Here is a 26,745-nt window from a genome sequence, read left to right on the forward strand (position 1 = left end):
GACTTTGCTCCGTCTGTTTGTCTGTCATGGATGAAGAAGAGTTTGGATGTGATATCCCTTTTCACTACCCTAAGGAGTCTCAAAGCGGCTAACAGTCTCCTTCCCCTTCCTCCCCCACAACAAACACTCTGTGAGGTGAGTGAGGCTGAGAGACTTCACAGAAGTGTGAGTAGCCCAAGGTCACCCAGCAGCTGCATGTGGAGGAGCGGGGAAGCGAACCTGGTTCACCAGATTATGAGTCCACCGCTCTTAACCACTACACACTAGATCCTTTACCTATTTGCTATGGAATGCCTACATGTCACCCACAATGCCCTCTAAGCTTCATGGGAGATACAGGCCAAGCCTCTTTGACTTCCTTGTGACCCCACATGGACTGTACCCTAAAATACAACACTCCCCTGTAAGGGCTGCTAGGAGTTGTCCTCTTTCAGGAAAGCTTATCCACCTCAGACTCTCAGGGCAAAATTTCCACCACCACCCAGAGACAGGCAGAGGACTGTCAGCTGGTTGCTTTTCCTTGCGGTTGCTGCTTGCCCACTTAGAGAATTAAGTGCATGGTAGCAGTACTGCTAGAAGCAGCAGCTGCCCTCTGTCCTTTGACTCTGAACAGGAACGTGGAAGAGAATATGCCACCATAGGTATCAGTGTGGTGCTGAGGTTCAATATGTTAACCAAAACTCTAAGGACAATTGCACTGCTCTGATTTCGTAGTGCAGTCTTGCAAGCTGAATGTGTGCATGCTTTTTTAGTGAAAATAGCAAAAATGCATTGTATTGGGGCACATATTAGGAAAAATGCCCACAAAGATATGTACATTTTTTAAAAGAACAGGTTGGGGTGGATAGTGCTCAGGTTCTTTAAGAAATTAGTCTTACCCTCGCATAAAACGCTCCCAAATCAGCAGTTCTTAAGACTGACAAGAGAAGCAATGGTAATAAATCAGGACTGTGTAGCTCAGACTGTCCCCAAGGTTTTCTCTTTTACTAGGAGGCATCAAATTTAAAAATCTGACAGTTCCACTCTTTGTGTTGGATCCACTTGGGGAACATCCATTTGGGGCCATGGAAGGGAACAGCCCATTGCCCCATAGATATGAAAGCAAGAGTTAGGTCCTATCCTAGTAAATTGCAAGCTAAATTGTGAATTTTTATTCTTTTATGGTGTGTTGCTGTATGCTAATGTGCCCCATTTATGTGGAATATAAACCTGTTCATCCTTCCTTACAGCCATCTTAATGAACATGTGTCTGATTTCCCAGCTTACAGATGGACATCCCTCAGTGTGTGTGTGTCTGTGTGTTTGTGTTTTCTTGTGCTAATGAAGTTTTTTCTTTTCGTGCTGATTAAAGAGTATGCTTTTGTAGTGTAGGTAAGCTCCCCAGGCAAAATTCTGACTACAGTCTGACACCTTTACAGTAGCTTCAAAGGAATAATTTAAAGGTTATCAGGCAGCCAGCAATGGGTCTGTAGGCCTTTCATAATTACACAGTATATTCAGCGTATCATGAAGAAGAGCTTTCTGACTCTAAAGGTCTCCTTAAGGACTTTTGACAAGAGCCTCTTTCTTTTGTTAATACTCCTTTGATAGAGGCAGATGGAATCCATAATAGAGGTAGCTTGCAGCACATAAGAAGTTTCAGTGGATTCCCATCCCTCTCTCTGCGTTTTGCAGAAGTTGCAATATGCACTCCCACATTTTTTCTGGGTTGCTTTTTGTCAGGGCTGATCTGGGAGCAGCTGCCGGAGTGGAGCTGGGAGCCAGGAACCAGGCGTTGTGTCAGGAGATCAAGGCAGGAACACCAGAGCCAGGGAGACTGTCGCTCCCCAGGCAAAGAACCAGGGCAGACAGGAAGCCTTTTGTAGCTCTACCTGCCCAGGAAGCCCTAGTGGCCAGGATGACACGCAGATTGCATCCCTTGTGGCTTGTCACGTGGAGCAGGCACGTTCTGAGCTGAAATTTAATATTTCTGGCTCTGTGGCTCTGGACACTTCTTCAGATTCCAGTTCCTCAAAGCTTCCCTGAAAATTCAACTCAGTAAGATGTGGGTTGGCGCATTAGAGTCAAGGAGCTGTGAGGCTGGTAGGAGATCAGAAGTTCATCTAGTCTTACAGTGTGTGCTGAGGCAGGATCTTTGAGCCAGCTTTCCTTTCAGGCAACAACCATGTTATCTGCTGTTTGTTTCAACCATCTAGAATTCTTTCTTTGCTGTAGACCCCAGCTATACTACTCTATACTACAGAAGATACCTTCTGAAATTTTGTTTGTACTTAAAGTGGAAGAACAGCATTGGTGTTTCTTTCTTAGTGTTCTTATTTAAAGAAAATGCTGCATGCGGAGAGCTAATTATTTAGAGATATGGGAATGCCCTTCATCTCTCCAATAGATCCACATTTGTTCCACTGTGTTGCATATGTGATATGACATTGCTTCTTTAATTGCTTTTCAGGCAGAAGGTACCAGACTCCAGAAAGAGCTCCGGGGATATTTAGCTGCCATTAAAGGTAACTGCAGTTAAAATGCATCTTTTAATTTTAATTTAAATTTTCGCTGCAAATTTTAAAAGTTCAAATGAATCGTTTGTTTTGTAGATCTTATAATGTACAGTTAGGTTGCTTCTGGATCATGGGTAGGCAGACTAAGACCCAGGGGCCGGATTCTGCCCAATCGCCTTCTCAAGCCGGCCCACGGATGGTCTGGGAATCAGCATGTTTTTACATGAGTAGAATGTGTCCTTTTATTTAAAATGCATCTCTGGGTTATTTGTGGGGCCTGACTGGTGTTTTTACAGGAATAAAATGTGTGCTTTTATTTAAAATGCATCTCTGGATTATTTTGGGGGCATGGGAATTCGTTCACCCCCCCCCCAAAAAAAAAATAGTCCAGCCCTTCACAATGTGGACTGTCCCCTGCTGAAAAAGTTTGCTGACCCCTGTTCTGGACAGTAGCTTTTTCCAGGTGCCACAGTGTCATGGCAGATGACTAAACGCCAGGGGTTACCCTTCCCATCCTGTTTCACCGCCTGAGGCGAAGTGAAAAGGTCTGCCCCCCCCCCCCGATGAAGCCTCACTCACTGGGGTTTCACAGCAGCAGTGCCTTCTTCCAGCGAGTTTATCATGAGATCTTGTGGAATTTTGGCAAGGTCTCGCTGGAAGAAGCCACTGCAGCTGCCACGGCCACACAACCCTGGTAGCAGGGGCAGGTGGGTGGCATTGCCCCATGGGATTCTACCACCCGAGGCAGCTGCTTCAGCCAACCTAATGGGCAGGCCGGCCCTGCTAAACTCATTCACTTGGAAGAATGCGGCTGCTAGCCTACATGGGCTGCCATGATCAGCATAATGAGAAACGCCAATCTTGTTACTAAACAGCTGAACATCCATAACTCTTTAGTGCGATGCTCCCTCCCTGAACATCAGTTGTGTCTGTGCTATCTGACCAAATAAAAACTGGAATCTACTCTAGGTTTAGGAAAAGAAGAAATGCACTTTAATCAACCAGGTAGCTGAATTCTACTTTAGACTAGAGTGTGTGCACATGGCAATCAGATTCTTTTTCAACAAGTAGGTCAAGTATGAACAGCCAAAGTTTCAGGAAGACTTTTTTGATAGGGTAGTGGGGAGAATTAGGGAGTTGTCATCCATACCTTTGCAGGGTAGCATGTTGGCTTCCCCCGAACTACAGTCTGAGGAGCTGGAAGAAGGTTTGCAGTGTCAGCTTCACAAGTGTCCTAGTTTGTTAACTTGCATTTGATAAGTTTTATGTTTGCTTTTGAATACTAGATGAAGGACAGGTTTATAAATGGATGAAATAAACAGCTCCAGTATTTTTAAGGGCAAATATAAGGGCAAAGCTCTCCAAAGTATGGCCTTCTTGAGATCCCATCTTTGATGAGATGATTCCATCCTTTTGTTCACACCCTTTCCCTGTGCAGTTTTGTCAAGAGGAACTAAATGAGGTGTAGAAACTGTTGCAGCCACTAGTTTTGATTTGGGAGAGGTGTGAATATGTAAATATATAATTGGATGTGCCCAAATAACTATTTTTTGGTTGCCTGGCTTTTAATATAGGTTTTGTTTTGTTTGATCTGCTTTTGGAGCAACAGCAATGCATCCTGGATAATTGCTGCCAGTCTGAGTAATAATTCTGGGCTTAATGAGTCAATGGTCTGACTTGGAGTGAAACAGCTTTATATTTTTTCTTGCTGCCTTGAGATCTGGCCATAAATATTTCTAGTATCTGCTTATTAAATGGAATGATTCAGCTAACTAGCAGCAAATGATACTGTTTCAGAAATTGATTCCACATATTAATTGCTTATTCTTTCATGTCTGGTTCTGACTTATCTCTGAACTTGTTTCATTTAATTTATCTATCACTGTGGCAGTAATGGAAAAAAACAACCTCAGAGTAAAGAACCTAATTTAACTAATCTGCTCAAGATTTGATAATGTGCCCCCTTGTCCCATTGTTGTTCTATATAATACGAGGGCATGCTCTCTGTAAGTTCATTTGCAATATGAGACATATAATATAATGAGCTCACATTTGATTATTATCATCTCTGGTTTCTATTTTATTACGAATGCTCTATAATTATATTAATTAACTTGTTGATTTGTATCTTTTTTTCTTGACTGTAAGCTGCTGTGATGGCCGTTGAGCACTAGAAGAGTGGTATTTCTGTGTGTTGTTGTTGATGCTGATACCAATAAGGCAGTTTCATGCCCACTTAAATTAATGACACTTTTAAAAACACTTGACCTCATCCTGCACTCTTGTTTATACATACACACAAAGCATGGTGGTTTTCTTGACTTGCCTCGAAGTGTCACATGACTGTCTTTAGCCTTAGACCAATAGATGCAGTACCCCATTCTCTGTAATAAAATTCCTATAATCCACTGATGACTCTCAGATACGCCATTTATGTCCCCCTTCCCCCTTCAGTATTCCCCTTCTGCTATTCATCCACTGTTCCAAGACTTTATGGTAGTGATCCAGGAAATGAGTTTCGTAATAAACTGTAGTGGATTTACAAGGTCTGGTGGTACAGCTGGGGCCCCTGATGCAGTTAGCTCCAGGATTGTGTAGGGCCAACAGTCAAGACACGACAAATTGTCTGGGTGTTCTGCACAGCAGCCTGCGCAGGCTTTTCCGTACAGCTGACAGGCTCTGTGCAATGCCCTTTGGGAGTGTGTGGGAACTCCAGCCTGGATCATAGAATCATAGCGTTGGAAGAGACCACAAGGGCCATCGAGTCCAACCCCCTGCCAAGCAGGAAACACCATCAGAGCACTCCTGACATATGGTTGTCAAGCCTCTGCTTAAAGACCTCCAAAGGAGGAGACTCCACCACACTCCTTGGCAGCAAATTCCACTGTCAAACAGCTCTTACTGTCTTCCTAATGTTTAGGTGGAATCTTCTTTCTTGTAGTTTGGATCCATTGCTCCGTGTCCGCTTCTCTGGAGCAGCAGAAAACAACCTTTCTCCCTCCTCTATGTGACATCCTTTTATAGATTTGAACATGGCTATCATATCACCCCTTAACCTCCTCTTCTCCAGGCTAAACATGCCTTCGCATTGAGGATTGAAACGAGGCTCTCAATACATGGCCATCGTAGCTTGAAAAAGGCTGCCATGCCTACACAAATCTTAGCAATGATTTGTGCATTCTCCACATTAGAAGCTCCATCCCAGAGACAGAGGCGGATTTAGGGGGTGTGTGATAAGCTGCATGGGACGCTGCAACAGCGAGTTACCAACAAATTTTAGCGTCACAGAGGGCGCTACTGACATTTTAAAGCCCAAAGTCCGCCACTGCTAGAGACCATTGCATGAGGACCGCCCATATTGTAAACCTATAAAAGTCAATACATTTTCCATTTCATTGTTGTAGGTTCATTCTCCTCAGGGTTGAAGAGTACTTGCTCAGAATAGGTCAGGATGAACATTGCTTTTGTCATGCGTGTGTGTGTTTGATTGTGTGTGTGTTTTAAGCAACTGAAGAGCTCTACGATAGTTCATTTATGCTCAGTCATGCTTTCTCATTTCTGTTTGTGCTACCTGCACTGATTGCACAATGTGGAAAATGGATCCTTCCTGGGGAGAAAAGCATGGTGAAAACCACCCTAGTTTGGTATACTCAGCTTGCATTCATTATGGAAGGGGAGAAAGCTCTCTATGTAATTCTGCAATAAATTATCTTTAACAAATTATAACTTCTCTGTGACCATGCACAGACACTTATTCATAGACTTGAAAGCAAAATGGTGGAGACATCATTTTTCAGTTTAGTTCTCATTTCTGTTATTTACAAATGGATTTTTTTCTGGAAGCAAATAACACAGACACTAAATTCGCAGAAATCAACAGTTAGGGAAATGTCGGGGAAATGGAACAAAACTGCCATGTGAACACAGGTCTGATGTCTGTCACATAAGTTTAATTCCCAGGATCCCTAGGAGACAGGAGCCAATAGTTAGTGCCAGTTTACATTGTGCTAATTCTGTGAGCCCCCAGTCTGTGATGGAGGGGCAGGTGAGGGCGAACTGAATAAAAAAGGCACTCTGATTGGTGGCATTCTAGCCTATCCCCGTGCTAGAGTAGTGAAATGTTGTAACTAGTGGGGGCAATTGGGGCATATGCCAAACTTCCTCCTTAAACCTTCTTTGAAGTGTACCGTGTGAGGATGGAATTAGGCATTAACTCAGCAACCACATGCTCCCAAATTCTTGTATGGGAAAGAATCCTGTGCTTGCCAGTTTTCCCATGCAAATGACTCTGTTCAAGGCCTTTTCTCCCCCAGCTACCTTCTTACTTGTTTAGAACCTGGATGGGGAACAAACCTATTTTGACATAGCCTCAAGGAGTCTGTGCAAGACCCAGTAAAAAGAAGACAAGGCTTTCTGCACCTTTAGGAGTTGTGTAGGAGAGCAAATATCAGCAGGTGCAGCAGGTCATGCAAGCTATAGCTGCTGACGTCCCCTCTTCTGTTGAACTATGAGAGGTGCCTCTTTTGCATCTCGGCACCCTAGGGAAGGGTAAGGCAGCCCTTTCAAGCTGCTGGTTTCCCCCAGCATGTGTCACCCCCTCCTCATATTAGCACTAAAAGAGAAACAGGGTTCCCACCTCTGATTCCCAAGCCCAAACCTATATCCCAGGCATAGGCAAACTCAGCCCTCCAGATGTTTTGGGACCAACTCCCATCATCCCTGACCACTGGTCCTGTTAGCTAGGGATGATGGGAGTTGTAGTCCCAAAACATCTGGAGGGCCGAGTTTGCCCATGCCTGCTATATCCCTTGTAAGATGTAGCTCCACCCTAAGTTCTGTTCTGTGCCAGCCATCATCCCTACAATACCTTATGGCATCTTTTTCCAACTGAGTGCCTCGTGGGTGTTTTGGACTAACAACTCCCATCTGCCAATGCCTAGAGCTGAGGGAAGCTGTCAACCTCTGGAAGACACAAGTTTGGCAAAGGCTGCCCTATGAGGTGAAGTGGGTTGGTTTTGAGATACTTTCTCCAACTATTCCTTTCTAGTTCTCTGTTAAAAGGAGGGCTATTGATGTTACCCTGGTTCTCTATTTCTGCTCCCTGATTATAACCAGGTCTTGAGATCATCTGAAGTCTCCACACTCGTGGCACACAAAACATCAAATTCAGTAAAGTTTCCTGTAAAAATGGGGGAGGGGGATTGTTTAAAAGAAGTGAAATTTTTATCAAAGCTGACTCATTTTTTCTTGAGATGTTTTTAAGACAAAACAGATGCACTAGAAATGTTAAAGATTAGGCAGGAAACAAACAAAAAACCCACATCAGTTTATTTTTACTAAGCCATTGCTAATTTTAGTAGAAATTTATGTTCAACTGTGATAATGATGATGATTTAAATAAATGAATGATAATCAGAGGTTGATCTTTAACCTTATTCCATATATACAAAATTCACCTACTTATTGACTTCAGCAATGGCAGTTGCTAAGCTAGATGAAATCATAGTCCATTTGTGACATCAGCAGTTGTCAACAATGGGTTCTCTGTGCTCATAAATTTCAGGCATGCAAGAAGCTTCAAAGAAACTTACAGAGTCTCTACATGAAGTATACGAGCCTGACTGGTATGGCCGAGAAGATGTAAAAGTGGTTGGAGAGGTAAGAATTTATTTATTTAACCTTATAGCTCCACCGTTCTGTGTAAGGAAAAGCCCCAAGGTGGCTAACAACATAAAAAAAATACCAGGGAAAATATCCCTAATGATGAATGAAATCAAGATGATGGTTGGTGATCCCATCCATTTCCAAAATAACTGTTTTAACCCAACATCTAGCTAGTTGCAGTAGGACAAAATCATTTTCATAGAATCATAGAATTGGAAGGGACCCTGAGGGTCATCTAGTCCAATGTCCTACAATGCAGGAATCTCAACTAAAGCATCCATGACAGATAGTCATTCAACCTCTGCTTAAAAACCTCAAATGAGGGAGAGTCCATCACCTTCTGAAGGAGTCCATCCCACAGTGAAACAGCTCTTATCATCAGAAAGTCCTTCCTGATGTTTAGTGAGATGATGAGAAACCATTAGCAAGCACTCTTTGGATTTGGTCAGTCAACCAGGTACAAATCCATTTAACAGTAACCTTGTCCATGGGGGACTTCGTCAAAAACCTTACTGAAATCAAGATACACTATGTCCACAGCATTCCCCTGATCCACCAAGTTTGTAGCACTATCAAAAGGAGAATAAGAAAGAGATTTGTTTGGTGTGACTTGTTTTTGAGAGACGTATGCTGGGTCTTAGTAATCACAGCATCCTTTTCTAAGTGCTCACAGGCCAACTGTTTAATTAACTCTTCTGGGACCTTTCCTTGTATCGACATCAAGCTGACTGGTTGGTAGTTACCCAGGTTTTCTTTTCCTTCCTTTTTGAAGATGGGGACAACATTTGCCCACCTTCAGTCTGCAGGGACATCACCTGTTGTTTAGGAATTCTCAAAGATTATAGAGGCTCCATTAGTACCATTGGATACAACTCATCAGGCCTTGGAGATTTGAATTCATTTAAAGTAGCTAAATTTTCCCTTACCACCTCTTTTCCTATCTTGGACTGCAGCTCCCTCCTTGCATCATTTATTCTGTTATCACCAGGTTGGGCACTGCTTTCCTTGATGTGAAAACAGAGGCCCTTTTTATGAAGATTACCTGCTCTGGGATCCCACAGCTAATTCTCCCCTGGTCTCCTTGCTGGCCCAAATAGGGCTAATTTAGCCAGCTAGCCCTGGTGATCATCTAAAGTTTGTTGGATGGATTTTCCCCCTAAATTGTTTTTTGAATTCTGAATTTATTGTTATTCACGTTTTATACTGTATTTTATGCTGTTTTTTGTTGCATCAAACAAGTGTTTTAAATTTGTTGTTAACCACCCTGAGCCCAGTTTTCTGAACCGAGAAGGGCAGGATATAAATAAAAAATTATTATTATTATTATTATTATTATTATTATTATTATTATTCCCATATTCAAGTTTTATTGCAGCCAAAGCCAGTGACACTAAACACCACAAGATCAAAGTAGGGCGCCTTCGTGTTGCAGTTCGATATCATAAAGTCTCCTAGTGATAATTGCTTTTGCCTTGTTCAAAGTTCCAATAAAAAGATTTTCAGGGTTTAGGCCAATTTGTTTAATCTTGTTAGTTATTTGCATGAGCCAAGGAGGATAGGGAACTGCGGCCAGGAAGTAGGGTAATAGTCCCTTAGGATTGTAATGGATTCTCAACCAGAGGGATATTGCTTGTTCCCAGAATTTTAATTCCACTCTGGGCAGTCCTGCCTCTTGCCTTAAGACTGCATTAGGTGTACACTTTGGGGTAGCAAATAATGATCTTAAGAATTTTGATTGTACTGTTTCAAGGGTCTTAAGGTTGGCAGAGGGGCTAATTTGAGAGCCATATAGAAGTTGGGCTAAAGATTTTGCCTGAAAGACTGTTAGGGCCATCGGGAGGAAGCCCGCTCCTTTCCTTCTGAATATTCTAAGGATAGCATTTGCACTTCTTTCTGCTGATATAGCTGATGTGGTCAAGTGTGTTGACAATTTGGCATTATAAGAGAAAGTAATGCCTAAGTATTGGAAGGTCTTAGTCTGTTCAATGGCATTTCCCTTTACACTCCAATTATCTTTCCTGAAGGAGCGGTACTTATTCCCATATTGTAGACATGAGACTGGAGGGATAGATTAGCTTGGGCCTATGGGCAGCCAAGGAGTTCAAAGTAGAGGCCTCTTTGTGTAATGGTTAAACTATCAGACTAAGTCTGGGATTGTTATGAGGATAAAACCAGTCAGGGAAAACCATGGATGGCAGAGCTGCTTGTAGTAAAGACACGATCTAATTGCTATTTATAAAAGAATAAAATGTGAATAAGGGATTTCCCAACATTCATTCATTTAATTTATTACATTTATACTCCTACACCTTCCTTTCCTCCAAGGAGCTCAATGTGCCACACACAGTTCTCACCGTCCCCCCATTTTATCCTCCCAATAACCCTGTGAGGTGGGCTAGGCTGAGAGATAGTGACTGTCCCAAGTTCACCCAGTGAGCTTCCTGGCTGAGCAGGATTTGATCCTGGGTCTCCCCTGCCCTAGCCCAACTCAAACCACCGCACCACACTGGCTCTCATGTTTTTGGCCACTACAGTACACTCACACGAAGGTCTGCAACAAATCTTAATTTCCAAAACCAGCCTATGCAGACAGGGAGGAGGGGTGGGAAACACCTCACTGAGTAAAAGATGAAGAGCCTCTGCAGTACAGCAATGTTGATTTCCCCTCTTCCCTTCTCCGCATTCCTGATGCAAACAGTAACCTTGAAGTCTATTTTCTAGCAACTCTGAGGTGTGGGTTATACTATAAGCAAAGACCATGGTGGATGGCGGATGCCACAGAGTTCAGCTCATTTGGAGCTTGCCTCCTGCTTTAATTGTCAGCCGTGAGTTATTACTACAATCTATTAATCGTTGCTGAGGAAATAAATTCCACTACAGTACAATGTTTAATCACAGTGGTGCTCAGAGTGGCACCGATTACTAGATCAGAGCACATTAACACCAATCTCTGTGGTTTTCCATCATTTTACAGAGACAAGTTCTACATAAATCAAAATCTTGGAAGTTCCCTGTAAATTAACAGGCCTGAATGCCTTTTACTGAATAAACAAGTAGTCTTCCCTGCAACAAATATCAAGGTCACTTGGAAGGAATCACATAAACACCCTACAGAGTCTCCTGGACAATCCTTATATTTTACTTAATCGCATTTATCACCATCCATCCCGTAGAACAGGCACAAAGTCTTGGTTTTAGCACCCCCTGCTTTTCTCTCCTTTGCTCCCCATATTCAGCCTGCTGCCAGATCACTTTGTGCTCAAATAGTGAAGGTGAAAATGGGGGTGCAAAGGGGGTTGCAAGAAAGGAGGAGTCTGGGTGGAGTCTGAAGATGAATGAATGAAAGCACGGGTATGAAAGAATCTGGACAGAGGAGATGGTGGCTTCATAATTGGGCAGAAAAAAGGGTGCTTAAAATTTGCAATGTGTGGCAGGAGAAAGATGCTTGCAAGGGGTGGGAAAAGGTTCATGTGGGTTGGCAAGCAGAGCAAGCGGTGGCACACCACTAATGAATGCTAAATATTATTACTATACTCTGATGATGCTTGATTGTGAATCCGAGATCTGAGACTCTATACCCAAAGGCAATAATAATAATAATAATAATAATAATAATAATAATAATAATAATAATAATTTATTTGTACCCCACCCATCTGGCTGGGCTCCCCCAGCCACTCTGGGCGGCTTTCAAAAAAAATATTAAAATACTCTAATACATCAAACATTAAAAGCTTCCCTAAACAGATGTCCCTTCAGATGTCTTCTAAAAGTCTGGTAGTTGTTCTTCTCTTTGACATCTGGTGAGAGGGCGTTCCACAGGGCGGGCGCCACTGCCGAGAAGGCCCTCTGCCTGGTTCCCTGTAACTTGGCTTCTCGCAGTGAGGGAACCGCCAGAAGGAAAGAGTCTGAAAGAGTCTCCTGCTGCTGTTTTCCGCAGATGCAATAGAGGCGGTGAAGAAAGTCTTCTTCGCCGTCGCTATCGCCACATGGTAGGCTCGACATTGAGCTCTAACCCGTGTCCGGTCAGATTCAGAATGGGTTATCCGCCACCGGTACTCTAGCCGTCTCAACAATTGTTTCATCACCCTCAGCTCCGGGGAAAACCACGGGGCTGTCCGGGCTCCGTGCAATCAGAGAGGGCGCTTTGGAGCCAAACAGTCAATAGCCCTGGTTAACTCCACATTCCAGCGGGCCACCAGGGAATCAGCTGAAAGGCCATCAGCATGGGATTAAACATCCCCTACCACTCTCTGGAAACCATTTGGATCCATTAAGTGACAGGGGCGGACCATCTGAATCTGCTGCTGTTCCCAAACACAATTTTCCCTTGCCCACCTTCAGACTATAGAGCCCTTTTGGTTCTACCTCAAAAACTATCCTTTTCTATTTGGGGTTGTAAATTTACATTGCAATCTAAAAAAGGTAAAGAGTAAAGGGACCCCTGACAGTTAAGTCCAGTCGCGAATGACTCTGGGGTTGTGGTGCTCATCTCGCTTTACAGCCCGAGGGAGCCGGCATTTGTCTGCTTCTGCAGAGAGTTTTTTTGGGTCACGTGGCCAGCAGGACTAAGCTGCTTCTGGCGAACCAGAGCAGCGCATAGAAACGCCGTTTACCTTCCCGCCGGAGCGGTACCTATTTATCTACTTGCACTTTGATGTGTTTTTAAACTGCTAGGTTGGCAGGAGCAGGGACTGAGCAACGGGAGCTCACCCCGCTGCGGGGACTCAAACTGCCAACCTTCCGATCAGCAAGCCCAAGGCTCAGTGGTTTAACCCACAGTGCCACCCACGTCCCTTCAGGGCTCACCTGGACAATGCTAATACCTCTCTCTTGCTCTCAGTGGCCCTGTTTTAGCCACAATCCTGCTAGCGCTCATCACCTGAGTTCGCTATTAGAAGCAGGATCGTAAAACATAAGGGGTAGAAGGATTGCAGAACAGCAATTGCATTATTTCTTTCTTTTTATGGCCAAAAGTATGATCTAATTCTGAAGAAGAATTTATTTATCTACTTCACTTTGACGTGCTTTCAAACTGCTAGGTTGGCAGGAGCTGGGACCGAAGAACGGGAGCTCACCCTGTCACAGGGATTCGAACTGCCGACCATTCGATCGGTTTAAACCCCAGTGCCATTCACGTCCTCACAGTGCAATCCAGCCAACAACAAAACCTATTCTCTTTTTTTTTTATATAAAAATTTTTTATTGGTTTTACAGAGATTTTTAAAACAATACAAACATATAAAAAGACATACAAACACGTATAGTTTCATAACCTTTTTTTCATAAACCATGTTTCTCAGACTCCCTCATACCTCCCCTTTCTGCATCCCAATGTCCAAAAGTTTTTAGCAACTCTAAATATTTCTGTCAGTCCTCTGTCCTCTTAATCTTTCCTTCAGTCTAGTCTTATCTCGCTGTAACCCTTTCTTACTCAAAACCTCGACATTCTAGCATTCCTCAAGTTTATAATAGTCCTTAAGGTAGATTTTAAATTTCTTCCATTCTTCTTCCGCCGTCTCCTTTCCCTGGTCGCGGATTCTGCCAGTCATCTCGGCCAAAGTCATATAGTCCATCACTTTCATCTGCCATTCTTCCAGAGTGGGTAGATCTTGTGTCTTCCAATACTTTGCGATGAGTATTCTTGCTGCTGTCGTAGCATACATAAAGAAATTCCTATCTTTCTTTGACACCAATTGGCCGACAATGCCCAAGAGAAAGGCCTCTGGTTTCTTAGGGGACGTACATTTAAGTACCTTTTTCATTTCATTATATATCGTTTCCCAGAAAGCCTTAATCTTCGGGCACGTCCACCAAAGGTGGTAGAAAGTACCTTCAGTTTCTTTACACTTCCAACACTTATTGTCAGGCAAATGGTAAATTTTTGCTAGCTTGACTACAAAACCTATTCTCTTCCTTTCCTACTGGTGCTACGCTTTCAGATAAACTGTCCACCCTTTACGATCTCAATTCCATTACGCATTTGTTCCTTTGTCTTTCCCCAATTGTAATCCAGGAGGGTCACAGGCTGAATTTTAGACAGCATTTTGAAAAGGACCTTTTATTTGAGCAGCATCTGCAAATTTTAAATTTAATTGAAAATGCTATTTTTATCTGCCATGTCACAGCCCTGTTGTCTCTGGTGCATCACATCAGTGCTAACAGGCTTGTGGACATGAGAGCGCCAATGAGTGTTTCCCCTGAGGGTTTCACAAAGGACTAAGCTGCAGAGTTTATGCAAAAGAATTGTCTTGTTTATCTGCTGATGTGACAGCAGAGAATGTCTACATCCTTATGAAAAAATAGATAAAAAGAATGTTCTGAAGTGCAATTTTAATCTTGCATTTGATTTCTTTTTTTAAGGTAAGTGTTGAAAATTAATGGTCTGCCATACTTTATATCATCTAGTTTCTAATTAAATTGGATCCTAGAAGTGGGAAAGAAGACAGATGCATGTACACATCCATGTGTGCAAACACACAATTTGTTGCACTAGGGATGAACTATTTGGTTCTCCAGATATTTGACCACAGCTAATATTGTGAAGGGGACGCGGGTGGCGCTGTGGGTAAAAGCCTCAGCGCCTAGGGCTTGCCGATTGAAAGGTCGGCGGTTCGAATCCCCGCGGCGGGGTGCGCTCCCGCTGCTCGGTCCCAGCGCCTGCCAACCTAGCAGTTCGAAAGCACCCCCGGGTGCAAGTAGATAAATAGGGACCGCTTACCAGCGGGAAGGTAAACGGCGTTCCGTGTGCTGCGCTGGCTCGCCAGATGCAGCTTTGTCACGCTGGCCACGTGACCCGGAAGTGTCTCCGGACAGCGCTGGCCCCCAGCCTATAGATGTGAGATGGGCGCACAAACCCCAGAGTCTGTCAAGACTGGCCCGTTCGGGCAGGGGTACCTTTACCTTTACCTTTAATATTGTGAAAGTCAGAATTCAATGCAGCTTGGACATGCGCAGTAAGGTCTAGCGCAGTGTTTCCCAAACGTTTTTGGGCAACGGCACACCTGTTTACCGGAAAAAAATCTCGCGGCACACCACCATTAAAGCCCCGCCCCGTGACGTCAGCGCGCAGCGTCACGCCGGGAGGGACGCACAAAAGTGAACGTTTTTTCCCTTCCCCTTGCCGGGGTGGGAGGAGGCAGCAGAGCGAGGGTGAGGGACGGCGGCAGCTGAGGCGGCGGCGGCTGTTGTGGTGGTGGCGGCGATAGCGGGCGGAGGAGGGGGCGGCGACGGGGCTTGAGGAGCCGTCGCCGGGAGTTGCTGCTGCTGTTGTTGCTGCTGCTGCCCGGACATGCCGGCCTCCTCCTCCTCCGCTGTCTCGCGCTCCTCCCTTTTGCGCGCGCTGCCCCGCCGCTCGGCACCACCACCGCGGAGCCGCCCCCGGCTCGACGCGGATCCTCGCCACCGCCGCCTCTCGCCGCCCGACTCGCCCGCCTCCCTCCCACGGCACACCAGCCGGTGTCTCACGGCACACTAGTGTGCCGCGGAACACCGGTTGGGAAACACTGCTCTAGCGGTTCTACATGTTGAGAGACTGGTGACCTAGCATGGCTCTGGATTCAGGAAGGCTAAATTAGTCTTTCTTCACAGGCATGGAGATATCTGGGCTAGCCGTTGCATGCAGGCAAAGCATAATGACTTTGCAGCCTGTCTGGGGGGTGGCCTCAAACTTCACCTTGCCTGCTGTTTCTGGAACAGAACCGGAACCTGCTGGAATGTGGTGGGTCCTGGGCCCATCCAACTGGAACCTCGCTTTCCAGTCTGAATTCTGGTTGGGGCAGAATTCCTTCAGTCAAGATAAATACGAAGTTTGAACGTTTGTTCCATGCATGGCAAAGGGGATAGGTAGGAAAGGTTGCAGTACAATATTTGCCTCCTCTGTGACCATGTTGTCATCAAGTACAGTGTGTTAAGCATACTGTATAGTTTGAGCATCTTAAATACACTGACATAGAAGTACATTCCATGGAATCCAAAGTGACTAAGGATGTATTTGATTTTTTAATGTCCTTTCCCCCCAATATTAACATTCTTTGTTTGGGTTACTGGTGTCAATTGCTTTCTGTTGTATTCTCACCCTGTTTCTTTCCTCTCTACAGAAATGTGATGTACTTTGGGAAGATTTCCACCAAAAGCTCGTTGACGGGTCGTTGTTGACCTTGGACACATATCTGGGACAGTTTCCTGATATAAAGGTACTGTAAGGTCTCAGCATGGGCTAGTTCACATGGTTGACAATAGCAGTATTGTAGTTGAGGAAGGAATGTCTGCAGCTGTGTGCATATCCACCACTACAAATACAACGTAACATGAGCATCGGTCAGATCCCCATATATCTGTATCCACGTACATATTTCCTTCCTGTGAGCCTTCCATGTCAAAAAGGGGTGGAAGAAAACACTGTTCATCCAACACATGTATCAGTATCCCTACCTTTCTGCCCCTGTGAGCCAGTTCTAAGTAGCTCACGGTTGTTATTCAAGCCATAAAAACTAAAAATTGATCTGGGTCAAAGCTATAGATACCTGGGGTACTTCTGCTATATTTGTGGTATGCCGTAATCTGGATTACATACAGGCTCATCTTTGGAAGGCTGTTGTGAAAGGTGTAGTGGGGTGCACTAAACACGATTAGCCCCCCCCAAATATCTTTTCAGTTATCTAGGTCTATCAAGCAATGCTTGTTCATTATTTTTATATTATTTAAGGTAAGTTAGGCAGCGCTTTTTTAAAGGGTCAAAGCTCACAAGGCAGCGTGGTACAACAAATGCTCATTCTTTATCCAACAAATACTCTTTAAAAAACAGCAACAGGGGCTGTTCTAAACAAATGGGTCTTTTAATCCTATTTAAAGGCCATTTGTTATTCATTTGGAGGAATTTCCACTTGCGAAAGTGTGAGGCCCCTGCTGAGAGATGCAGTCCTTCAGGCCTGCCAACCTAAGTGATCTCACCAGTGGGCCCACGGATGGAGGCTTGGAAATTGATATCAAAGTATGGTGACAGCTTACATATCACTAAAAAAGGACAACCTTTTTCATTAAATTTGAAACTAATTGCTGTAATTTACATGGAAATACATCTCCCTGTAGTAGGGAAGACAGTGAGTGACCAGGTGAGCTATGGGCACGCTCCGTCTGCTCTCCAGGTGCTATTGAGGGGAAATTCAAGGCCTCTGATCTCCTCCCTTCCTTATTTTTAACCAGACTTGGACCAGATAGCCCTTCAAATGGAAAACTCCTCCAAATAAGACTTCAAACATCCTATGTAGAGTAGTACTCTTGGACCCTTCATCTCATCGTGCAGGCAGGGCTGGTGTGAAAGGCCCATCTGGATTAGCAAAGTTTTTAGTTCATTTTCAAAGTTTTCCTGAAGGACTTTCATGGAACTAGTTTTGGTACAGTGGTACCTCTGGTTATGAACGCTTCAGGTTGCAACCTCCGCTAACCTGGAAGTAGCTGCTCCTGGTTGCAAACTTTGCCCCAGGATGCGAACGGAAATTGTGCGTCAGAGGCGCATGCGCAGTGGGAGGCCCCATTAGTGAAAGCGCGTCTCAGGATAAGAATAGTTTCAGCTTAAGAACGGACCTCTGGAAAGAATGAAGTTCGTAACCAGAGGTACCACTGTACTAGAAAATACATTTCTCATGTGTTTGACATCTGTGTGACATCAATGTTAGCATTTGCTGTATGGATTGGTGTACGTGGAGTTTTGTTTCACTTGTTGACTGCCTTGTCTTTCCTGTGAAGTCTCCTTATCGAACCCAGGCTGCAAGTTTAGAGAATGTGGAAAACGCTGCAAATTAAAGACCTTTACTCTCTGTTTGCTGACAGTTGAAAACCTGCCTTTCCCCTGCTCCCAACGTGGTGCCGGGGCTTATTTTTTTGGAATTGTTTTCTAATCTCTTCTTCTGCTTATTTCTGTTTTATACTTTTCTGTATTTCTCTCTGTGTTTGCTGTATTGATTTTTCTCTCTCTCTGTAGAAAGGGTCCTACTGCTAATACCTTATTGTAGCAGGTAATGGCCTATTTGTGGAAAACAGATTCCAGGCAGAATCCTGATCTCTTTAATGAGAGGCCCAACTGGGGCTGATGTCAGGCTATTGTATTAATTAACTAAGCCACAAACATATGTCAAAATGGGATTTGTTTGTTATTGCTTAGTGCAGAGAAGCCATCTAAATCTATTGACTTTGACAGAATATTCACTTTGCTGATTAATATACATAGCGCAAGATTAGGCTCAGGGTAGCTCTTTGAAGTTTTAAATAAGTTTTGTGGCAGTATGTTCTAGAATGCCTTTGAGTGAATCTGATGTGGGAATTTAGAAATTCAGCCTTTAAAACGTTGACGAAAGTAAGCTATGCATTTTATTTTACCAGCAGTATCTGAGTTTAAAAACAACAAGAATGTAGGTGAAGCTTAGTTCTTAAGTGATAGGAGAAAAAGATATAAATGTTTTTTGAAAAAGACTGAACGTTTCAAAATCGCAAAAGCTGCATCTTAAACTATGTGGAGGCATAAGGAGAACGGCGAGTTTTGATTGGGTATCACTGTTTGTAGAATCGTATTGCAAAGCGGAGCAGAAAGCTAGTGGACTATGACAGTGCAAGACATCATTTGGAAGCCTTGCAGAGTTCAAAGAGAAAAGACGAAGGCAGGATTTCCAAGGTAAGACGTGCCTTTAAATTCTAACCACCAGCAGAATTTCTGTATGAAGTTGCTCCTTGAGAAGTGCTTGCTAAATCTTCTTTCTTTCTCTTTTAATGCCCAAGCTACAAACTCCACAGAACAAAAGGGTAGGCAAAAACAAACAAACATGGGCTTTATCTAGAATGTGCTAGACTGCTGTGGATGGTTGGCATACCATGTAATGACCTAGAGCTAAAACTTTTACATAGAGCTTTTACCAGCCTAGAGAGACAAGGCTGGCCTTCCCTAAGGGCCAGATTGGTGTTCCCAGTGTTGGCTTATGTGCTTTCCCCTTCTCCAGTGCAGTGCAAATGGTTTTATGCACCCTGTGGCCCAGAGGGGTAGAAGGGGTTGGGGGATTCTCCTGACCCTTCGCTGGCTATGGGCATAATCTCCTGGAGTGACACTGGCAACCCTTTCTCGCTATTGAGGTGTCATACTTCTTGATATGTGCCATTTGCGATAAATCCTGCCATCACTTCATTATACGAGTGTGTGAAATTGCCATATATATATATCGGCTTGTGGATATATATATATATATATATATATATATATATAGGCTTGTGGACAAAGGCAATAAGGTTTAAACTAGTTAACATCCTTGAAGCAGAAACTCATAATTAGTCAGAGTAGACCCATTGGAAGTAATTGGTCCGTTAAATTCAGTGAGTCTACTTTGCGTAGAACCTTTTGGATACAGCCCATAGGCAAGAGGTATCTTATGCTGGGGACTTGGCAGCAGTCAGGATCAAGTTTGTAGCTGGTGGGACCCAGCAACATTAGGACTGTGAGGAGGTGGAGTTCAGTCATCTTCCACCACCCCCACAGGTGCCCTAAAGCTGGTCTATGCATTGGGAAAGAAGGTCTCAGTGGTAACAATTAATGTCTCCTACAGTTCGACCATTACTCTCTGTATCTGTATGGCACCTTTGCAATAGAGGCAACTGTTGCCTCCTTTCTGCTGCACTTCACTAGATGGCTATACCATAAGGCAGTACTGTAGCTGCCATATAAAGGTCAAATGATACAATGGACCAAGAAAGTTCCTCCTCATCTGTCAAGCTGCTGATTCTGATCTGATTCCTCAGTTGAAGGCATTTCTTGCCTGCCTGCCAACTTCCCAGCTGTCCTTAAAAGATTACCAGCCCAGAGGAGAACCCACCCAGAAATTGACTTGTTTGCTTTTTCATCCAGTGCCCTTTTGTTTTTGCACCAATTTGTGCCAATCTGTTTGATTTTCTTTCTAGGCAGAGGAAGAGTTTCAGAAAGCACAGAAAGTGTTTGAAGATTTCAACATTGATTTGCAAGAAGAGCTGCCATCTTTATGGTCAAGGTAGCTATAGCAGATGGTGCTTTGTGTCCTTCAACTTTTCATGGAAGCCCAGAGAACTAAGGCTGACCTCTCTTTGTAATGCTTTAATGCAGGCATCCCCAACCTTCGGCCTTCCAGATGTTTTGAGACTACAATTCCCATCATCCCTGACCACTGGTCCTGTTAGCTAGGGATCATGGGAGTTGTCGACCAAAACATCTGAAGGGCTGCAGGTTGGGGGTGTCTGCTTTAATGAGACTTGTGTAGCTTCAGTAAACACAACCAGTTATTGCAGCAGTGGGGTTTTTCCAGTTAGCAGACATGCAGCATGTTTGGTCCAAAAATGAAACTCGTAGACAAAATTGAATGTTTATATGCTCCTCACTAGAACCTAGAGGAAATCCACTAAAGATGCAAATCCACAGCATAGTTGATGCATCATAGACCTGATTTCCCTCTTTGATCCAGTATACATATGTTACAAATGGTCCACCTATGGGCAACTTTGGGCTTGCATTTTTCCATCACTGACATTCAGTCCATGGTGCATTGTCACTCTGGTGTGGGGTTCACCCTTGATAAGTGGTACTGGGGTTGTATTTAAAGGAGGTTTACCTTAAGTCACATCACATTGGAAATTTGGTGATGGGGGAGATCTGTTGCCATGTATATGTTATATCTAGATGGTCCATTTTTACATTTCCAAATTGGATACTGTACATATGGGAACAGAGCATACTTTTGCAAAGGCGTAGGAAACTTTCAAAGCCATAGGAGGAAACAGCATTGGACAAAAAAAAATACATTTCATTATTTTTTCTTTCTCTTTACAACCTTTTCATTTTTTACCTTGTCATCTCCTTTTAGACGAGTTGGCTTTTATGTGAACACATTCAAAAATATCTCCAGCCTTGAAGCCAAATTTCACAAAGAAATAGCTTTGGTGAGTAATAATGAATGCGCTGTGGAAGAAAAGCAACAGACACCTTTGAAGTAGGTTAAAAATGCAGGTGGCAAGATGCACACATGTAATCTTTTTCCTGCTTCCTCTTTCCTTTCTGTTACAAAAAAGATTGCTTTTTACTATGATTAACATTAGTGAATGAAACTAGCAGAATGCAGTAATTATTTTTAATGGCTTCCCGCTGTCTACTGCTTAAGTTTGCTGTGTTAAGTTGTGAGCCCCCTGATGAACTTGTGGTAATGAAATGACAGAGCTTTCAGAAGCAAGGGTTTAGGATAATTGGCCCCGGGGGAACCCCAAGACTATTTGCAACACACATCTTCACTATTAAGTGCGAAGCCTTGCACTCTGCGTGTGTTGTGTGTCGCTGTGATAATATCCTATTTTTTAAAAAAGGGTGACTAAACTTAGTCCCATAGTGGAACAAATATGTGGTTTTTAGTTTATTCTCCCCACCCTACCTAAAGTAGCTGTTATAAAATGACAACTGTTTTTGTCCCTTCAGCTATGCCACAAACTCTATGAGGTGATGTCAAAGTTGGGAGAGCAACATGCTGACAAGGCCTTCACCATTCTTGGAGCACCCAGGTAAAATATTGTCTATTAAACTACATTGCGCATGACCTGAACCACATTCATCCAATAATACAACCAGTAACTTTTGACAGTACAAAATTAATCAAAGTTTGTGAATAGATAACTTCTTCTTTTTTCCAGTTGAACACAAATGTTTCCCCTGGTTTTGCCTCAGCCCCTATTTTATGTTGGAAGCAGACTTTAGTTGCTGGCAGAGCTATGGCTGCAGTCAATTATGTAGTGTTACATCAGAAACAGATCAGGTGTTCACCTATAGTAATGCAACCTTTTTCACCCACCATGTTCCTTGGCTGAAGAGAGTCCTTAGTCCTAGTGAGGTATTCGAAGAATGTGTGGGTAACAAACAGCTGTGGCCCTCCAGCTGCTGATAGATGACAACTCCCACCATCCCTGGCCATTGCCCATGCTGGATGGGGTTGGCTGAAGCTGTAGTCGGAGCTTGGCACATCTCCTTGCACTTTATCAGATGAGGGGGGACCTTTTGGTCTCCTCTGTGTCTGCAAGCTTTGTTCCAATGCTCAGTTCTTTGCACATCCCCGTATAGTTTCATGCAGCCTCTGAACTATGGCTGTACAAACTTGATAAGTACTTTCTGTATCTACACAGTGCTTGCAAGTTTACCATGATAGTATTAACTGTGGCACAGGCAGCTGCAGACTATTAGAAAATGTTCAAGTTGAGCCAAAATGAGGAGAGAGCATTTCGTAAATACTTTTCACACCATGAAGAGCATCTGATTTTTTTTTCAAGGTGTGAAAGGGCGCCTTAGTATTTACAGTGCAGCTGCCTTCGAAGGCTTTCTGCCCATGTTCTGAATTGGCTTTGTGAAATGGATGTGATATCATGGCACCAGCTTCATGAGTCCTGATTGGATGGGATCAAATAGCCAGGAAGAAGGTTGATTAAACAAGATCGATTGTGCCAGAGCAGCAGTTGTGTAGCCAGGGGCATAGGAAGGGGGGTGGTCCGCCCTGGGTGCCACTCAGGGGGGTGACAAGATGGCCCCTGCTTCCCCCCAGCAGTAGAGCGGCTGAGGGTGCACGCAGTCTGTACAGACGTCCATACAGGCTGCCGCTCTCGCACCCCGTCCATACGGGCTACCTCTTGCATGGCGACTGTACGGGCTGCCGCGCGTGCACACTCCATAAGGTAGCCATGCGAGAGGCAGCCCATACAGCCGCCATGCAAGCAGCAGCCCATGCGGTCACTGTGCATGAGCGGCAGCCCGTACAGAGTGTGCATGTGCGGTATTCCGTACGGACTGCGCTTGTGTGGGATGCCGCACATGCGCACTCTGTAAGGGCTGCCCCGCCCTGGGTGCCGGAGAGGGTTCCTCCACCACTGTGTGTAGCGATGTTGAATCATAGCAAAAAGGCATGAATAAATGTAAATTGGAGGGTGGGTGAGTAGATTCAGGCAGCTGCTGCACCTGCCTCCAAAAGCCAGCTTTTGCACCAACAATGTTCTCTGGGGAACATTCAGCATAGCCCTACAGAATTGTAGCTTCATTGAAAAACTTGTAGAGAAATAGAATAGAAAGGAAAGAATGTTTTAATATCTCATCCTTTCTTTTTGAAAAAAAATATATATTTCCACAGAAAGAGGTGGTGAGTGAACACTTAAGGTGTCTCGTAGCTTATGAATAATCTTACTTTGATTTAGTATAGAGAACATGATTGAGGCCTGGCCAATCATGTGTTCTTTTAGTTTTCCACAGAAGTGCTGAAGCCCATGTGTCAGCTTACTGAGTAGCATGCTTATAGAATGCATTAACTGTATGCTTCTTCAAAATACAACATTATAGTTTTCACAGATTATAGATCTTAGATTGCACAATGTTTCTTAGATGTTGGGTTCCATAATTTCTGTTCTTTAGCCGCATCAATTTAGACAACAGAACTGTAGTCACAGAGGATCTGGCTCAACGGTTCAAATAGCTTTTATATTGAAAGATGTCCCTTGTTGAGACATGATGGCATCTGCAGAAGTGACATGAGATCCTGTCCCTCCCTCAACACCCCCATGCTTCCTAGAAGATTGAAGGGAGAGGCATGATCTTCTCTGCAAAAGGCCCTGTCAGTGAGGAAAAACCCCAACTCCATACAGCCCTGGGTTTGAAGGAGACAAGGCCTTGCCAGACTTGCGTGAAGCTTTGACGAAGGGCAGATACACTGGAAGAAACACCTGTGTGTTTCCTGTTTCCGTTGTCAGTGCTTCCTGCAAAGGAAATAAGGCGGCCACCTCTCCATCCAGTCCTCTCAGAAGCACAGAGGACCTGGAAAAGATGTGAGGATTTTTTGTCTCTCACTTGTGAAAGGAAAGAAGACCAATTTCTCCCTCTGTCTCCTCTCTTAGTTACCACACCTCTGCGCAAGGCTCTCAGGCCACACCCTTCCATTCCCAAACCCTTCGCTTGCTAGATGAGTGTGGATGGAATTAGTAGTGAGCTTGGTTATAGTTGAAGACATTCAGAAATAACTTTAGTTCTCATTTTCAGATACAGTGTTGGGTCCTAAAGAGATAACAAATGAGCTGGGAGAATCATATGCTTGATTCTCATATGTCATATCTGCCCATCTCATCGGCTTGACAATCATATGTCAGGAGTGCTCTGATGGTGTTTCCTGCTTGGCAGGGGGTTGGACTTGATGGCCCTTGTGGTCTCTTCCAACTCTATGATTCTATGATTCTATGATTCTAGAACACACACAAAATTCTAACAAATGAGAAGTTTCAGAATTCTGGAAAACAGAGATCTTAGACATCTAGACAAATATAGGATTGGTATCCCAGGATTTAATCCATCGTACTATCACATAATGAACCAAATGTACACATTGTAGACGGAAACATGCAGACTTCATGGGTGTGTCTTGTGGGAGCCAAAAAGCAGTTCAATATGTTGAAACGACAGTATTGTATGTTTTATAAAATATTGGTTTGCATTCTATTAGCGATTCAGGTCCTCTCCGCATTGCAAAAACTCCATCACCGCCTGAAGAGGAGTCCCCTCTGCATAGCCCTGAAGCAAGTCCCAATCATACATTGGCTGCTCCTCCTTCTCCAGCACCAGCACGGCCTAAATCTCCCTCACAGGTAGTAGGAACAGAATTAAGATGAAATACCCAGAGGGGGCAGGGGATAACCCAGCCAAAAGCAATGAAATTAGCCAGTTCTTCTAAAAGCTTGGCGTTAACAACCAGCTAATTTCCATCAGAATTACTAGAACCTAAATATTGGTGTGGAGAAGAGGGTCCAGAGGGAGCCCTTGTCTTATCACTTCCTGAAATGAGAGTTAGAAATCTGACTCCCATCACTTACCCGCCTTTGTTCTCCATTTGTCCCCCATCCTCAGCCCCCAACTGGTGGTAGCTATGTTCGTTGACCCTTTGCTCTTCCACTTCCTTTGCTAGTCAGGGAAGAACCTTTTTGATGGGACCAGAGTTCCTAGAGGACCTGATAAGGTTTCTCAAGGACAGCGCCATCTTGAGCAAGGTGCTGGTGTTGCTGCTCCGGAGAAGCCTCATGATGACACCGGCGCCATTTTGGGAAAAATTGCCCTGCCCAAACAGGAAGAAAAGGAAGCTGGCAATGGTTGCACTGGCAGCAGTGAGGGATGGTCGAAAGGAGAGGAGATAGTGAGATCTGCCCATCTCTTTCTTACCCCTCCGTACTGCAACGTGCCAAAGGACATCTGGTTACTTTGGGGGGTATTTATTCATTTTTTAAAATCAAAGGAAATCTAAAATGTTTCAATCGCATTACAAAGAAAAGGACTGTTACCCCATTACAATTACTATGGTGAAACGTCTGGAGGCTGCCAACTGCATCTGGCTTCAATCCAAACAGTGGATTCACTATGGCTATTTTTATCCGCCTGGTATAAAAGGAATATAATTTCCTTTCCTGCAGGGTAAATGTGATTTGATTTCTTTTGTCAGTGGCTCTCCGCTACTTTGGAAGAAATGTGTCAGCACAGCATGCTCATTGCAGCTGGAGGGAGAGATTCTGGCTTGAGCATGGACAACCAGCTGGAATTTATAATAATGTTCTGACCTGCACAGATCTGGAGAGTATGCAAAATATGCTAGCATTGTTTTCCTCTCCTCGCGTCAAACATTGTCATTGACTTTGATTGGTCATTATTTTACAGTTTAGAGGTTGTCACCCTCAAGCAGTAATATTTTTACGGGGTTTTGATGCCTTTAGATATGCTTTAAAGAAGTAAATTGTCACGTCATGTGTTCAGTTACTTGGAGATTAGTGTATTTTTCTACACTGAATGATCATACTGGGTGGTGTGTAGAACAGTGATGAGAATTGGTCCTCCGGATGTTGCTGGACTGCAACTCTCATCATTTCTGACCACTGACCACCTTAGTTAGGGATTTCAACTGCATTTGGAGGGGCCATGGGCAATTCATTCCTGATGTAGAAAATCAGGAAGCGAGATCCAACGGTGGCTTCTTGTCTGTGCAAGGGCCTATTCCATGAATGCAAGGGCCTTCAATTTTGCAGGGCCTTCTGCAAATGGAACGTGGGAGGTGATTGTCATTGATTCTGCCTACGGTTCTACTTCCCAGTGCTGGCCTTGGAACTCTCAAGTTTCAGCAGTGCCCTGTGCAATTCAAAAAGTTGGTCCCCCTTGCCTACTTGGTTTTAGAATATTTGGTGGTGTCAAAGTCAAAATGATGCAGGGCTGATCAGTCCCAGGCTTGAAACGTTGACAGATTTGTGTTTATTTTATCCCTGCCACAAATTATCTCAATCTTTGCCTTAAAGATTACACTTCCTAATGTGATTGTTTTTTTGTTTAGCTGAGGAAAGGACCCCCAGTTCCACCGCTACCTAAACTCACACCGACAAAAGAACTGCAGCAGGAGAATATCATCAGCTTATTTGATGACAATTTTGTTCCAGAAATAAATGTGACAACTCCTTCACAGGTGAGTCAGGGCCTCAAAAGCTGTTCCTTAACAGCTTCAGGACACCTCTCCCAGTTATAGTCTCTGGGATAGTC

General features: G+C 43.9%; 2 protein-coding genes across 7 annotated transcripts in view; one reads left to right on the plus strand and one right to left on the minus strand.

Annotated features, from left to right (window-relative positions):
- Positions 1-26,745, minus strand: part of STARD3NL (STARD3 N-terminal like) — a 292,381-nt gene that overhangs the window by 220,303 nt on the left and 45,333 nt on the right. The gene's annotated exons all lie outside the window — the stretch shown is intronic.
- The window catches only part of LOC309515191 (amphiphysin-like), a 105,625-nt gene that overhangs the window by 57,851 nt on the left and 21,029 nt on the right, over positions 1-26,745 (plus strand). For 3 of the 4 annotated variants that reach the window (XM_082192839.1, XM_082192842.1, XM_082192840.1), the window contains exons 3-12: positions 2,450-2,504; positions 8,059-8,153; positions 16,259-16,354; positions 18,721-18,828; positions 18,933-18,956; positions 20,100-20,185; positions 21,032-21,107; positions 21,634-21,716; positions 24,680-24,821; positions 26,543-26,671. In XM_082192839.1, coding sequence (XP_082048965.1) covers positions 2,450-2,504; positions 8,059-8,153; positions 16,259-16,354; positions 18,721-18,828; positions 18,933-18,956; positions 20,100-20,185; positions 21,032-21,107; positions 21,634-21,716; positions 24,680-24,821; positions 26,543-26,671 — 894 coding nt within the window. The remainder of the gene's footprint in view (positions 1-2,449; positions 2,505-8,058; positions 8,154-16,258; positions 16,355-18,720; positions 18,829-18,932; positions 18,957-20,099; positions 20,186-21,031; positions 21,108-21,633; positions 21,717-24,679; positions 24,822-26,542; positions 26,672-26,745) is intronic. The other variant, XM_082192841.1, reaches the window with a different exon arrangement.

This window comes from Podarcis vaucheri (assembly GCF_965113315.1).
Source record: "Podarcis vaucheri genome assembly, chromosome: 12".
In the NCBI taxonomy this organism is placed as follows: domain Eukaryota; kingdom Metazoa; phylum Chordata; class Lepidosauria; order Squamata; family Lacertidae; genus Podarcis; species Podarcis vaucheri.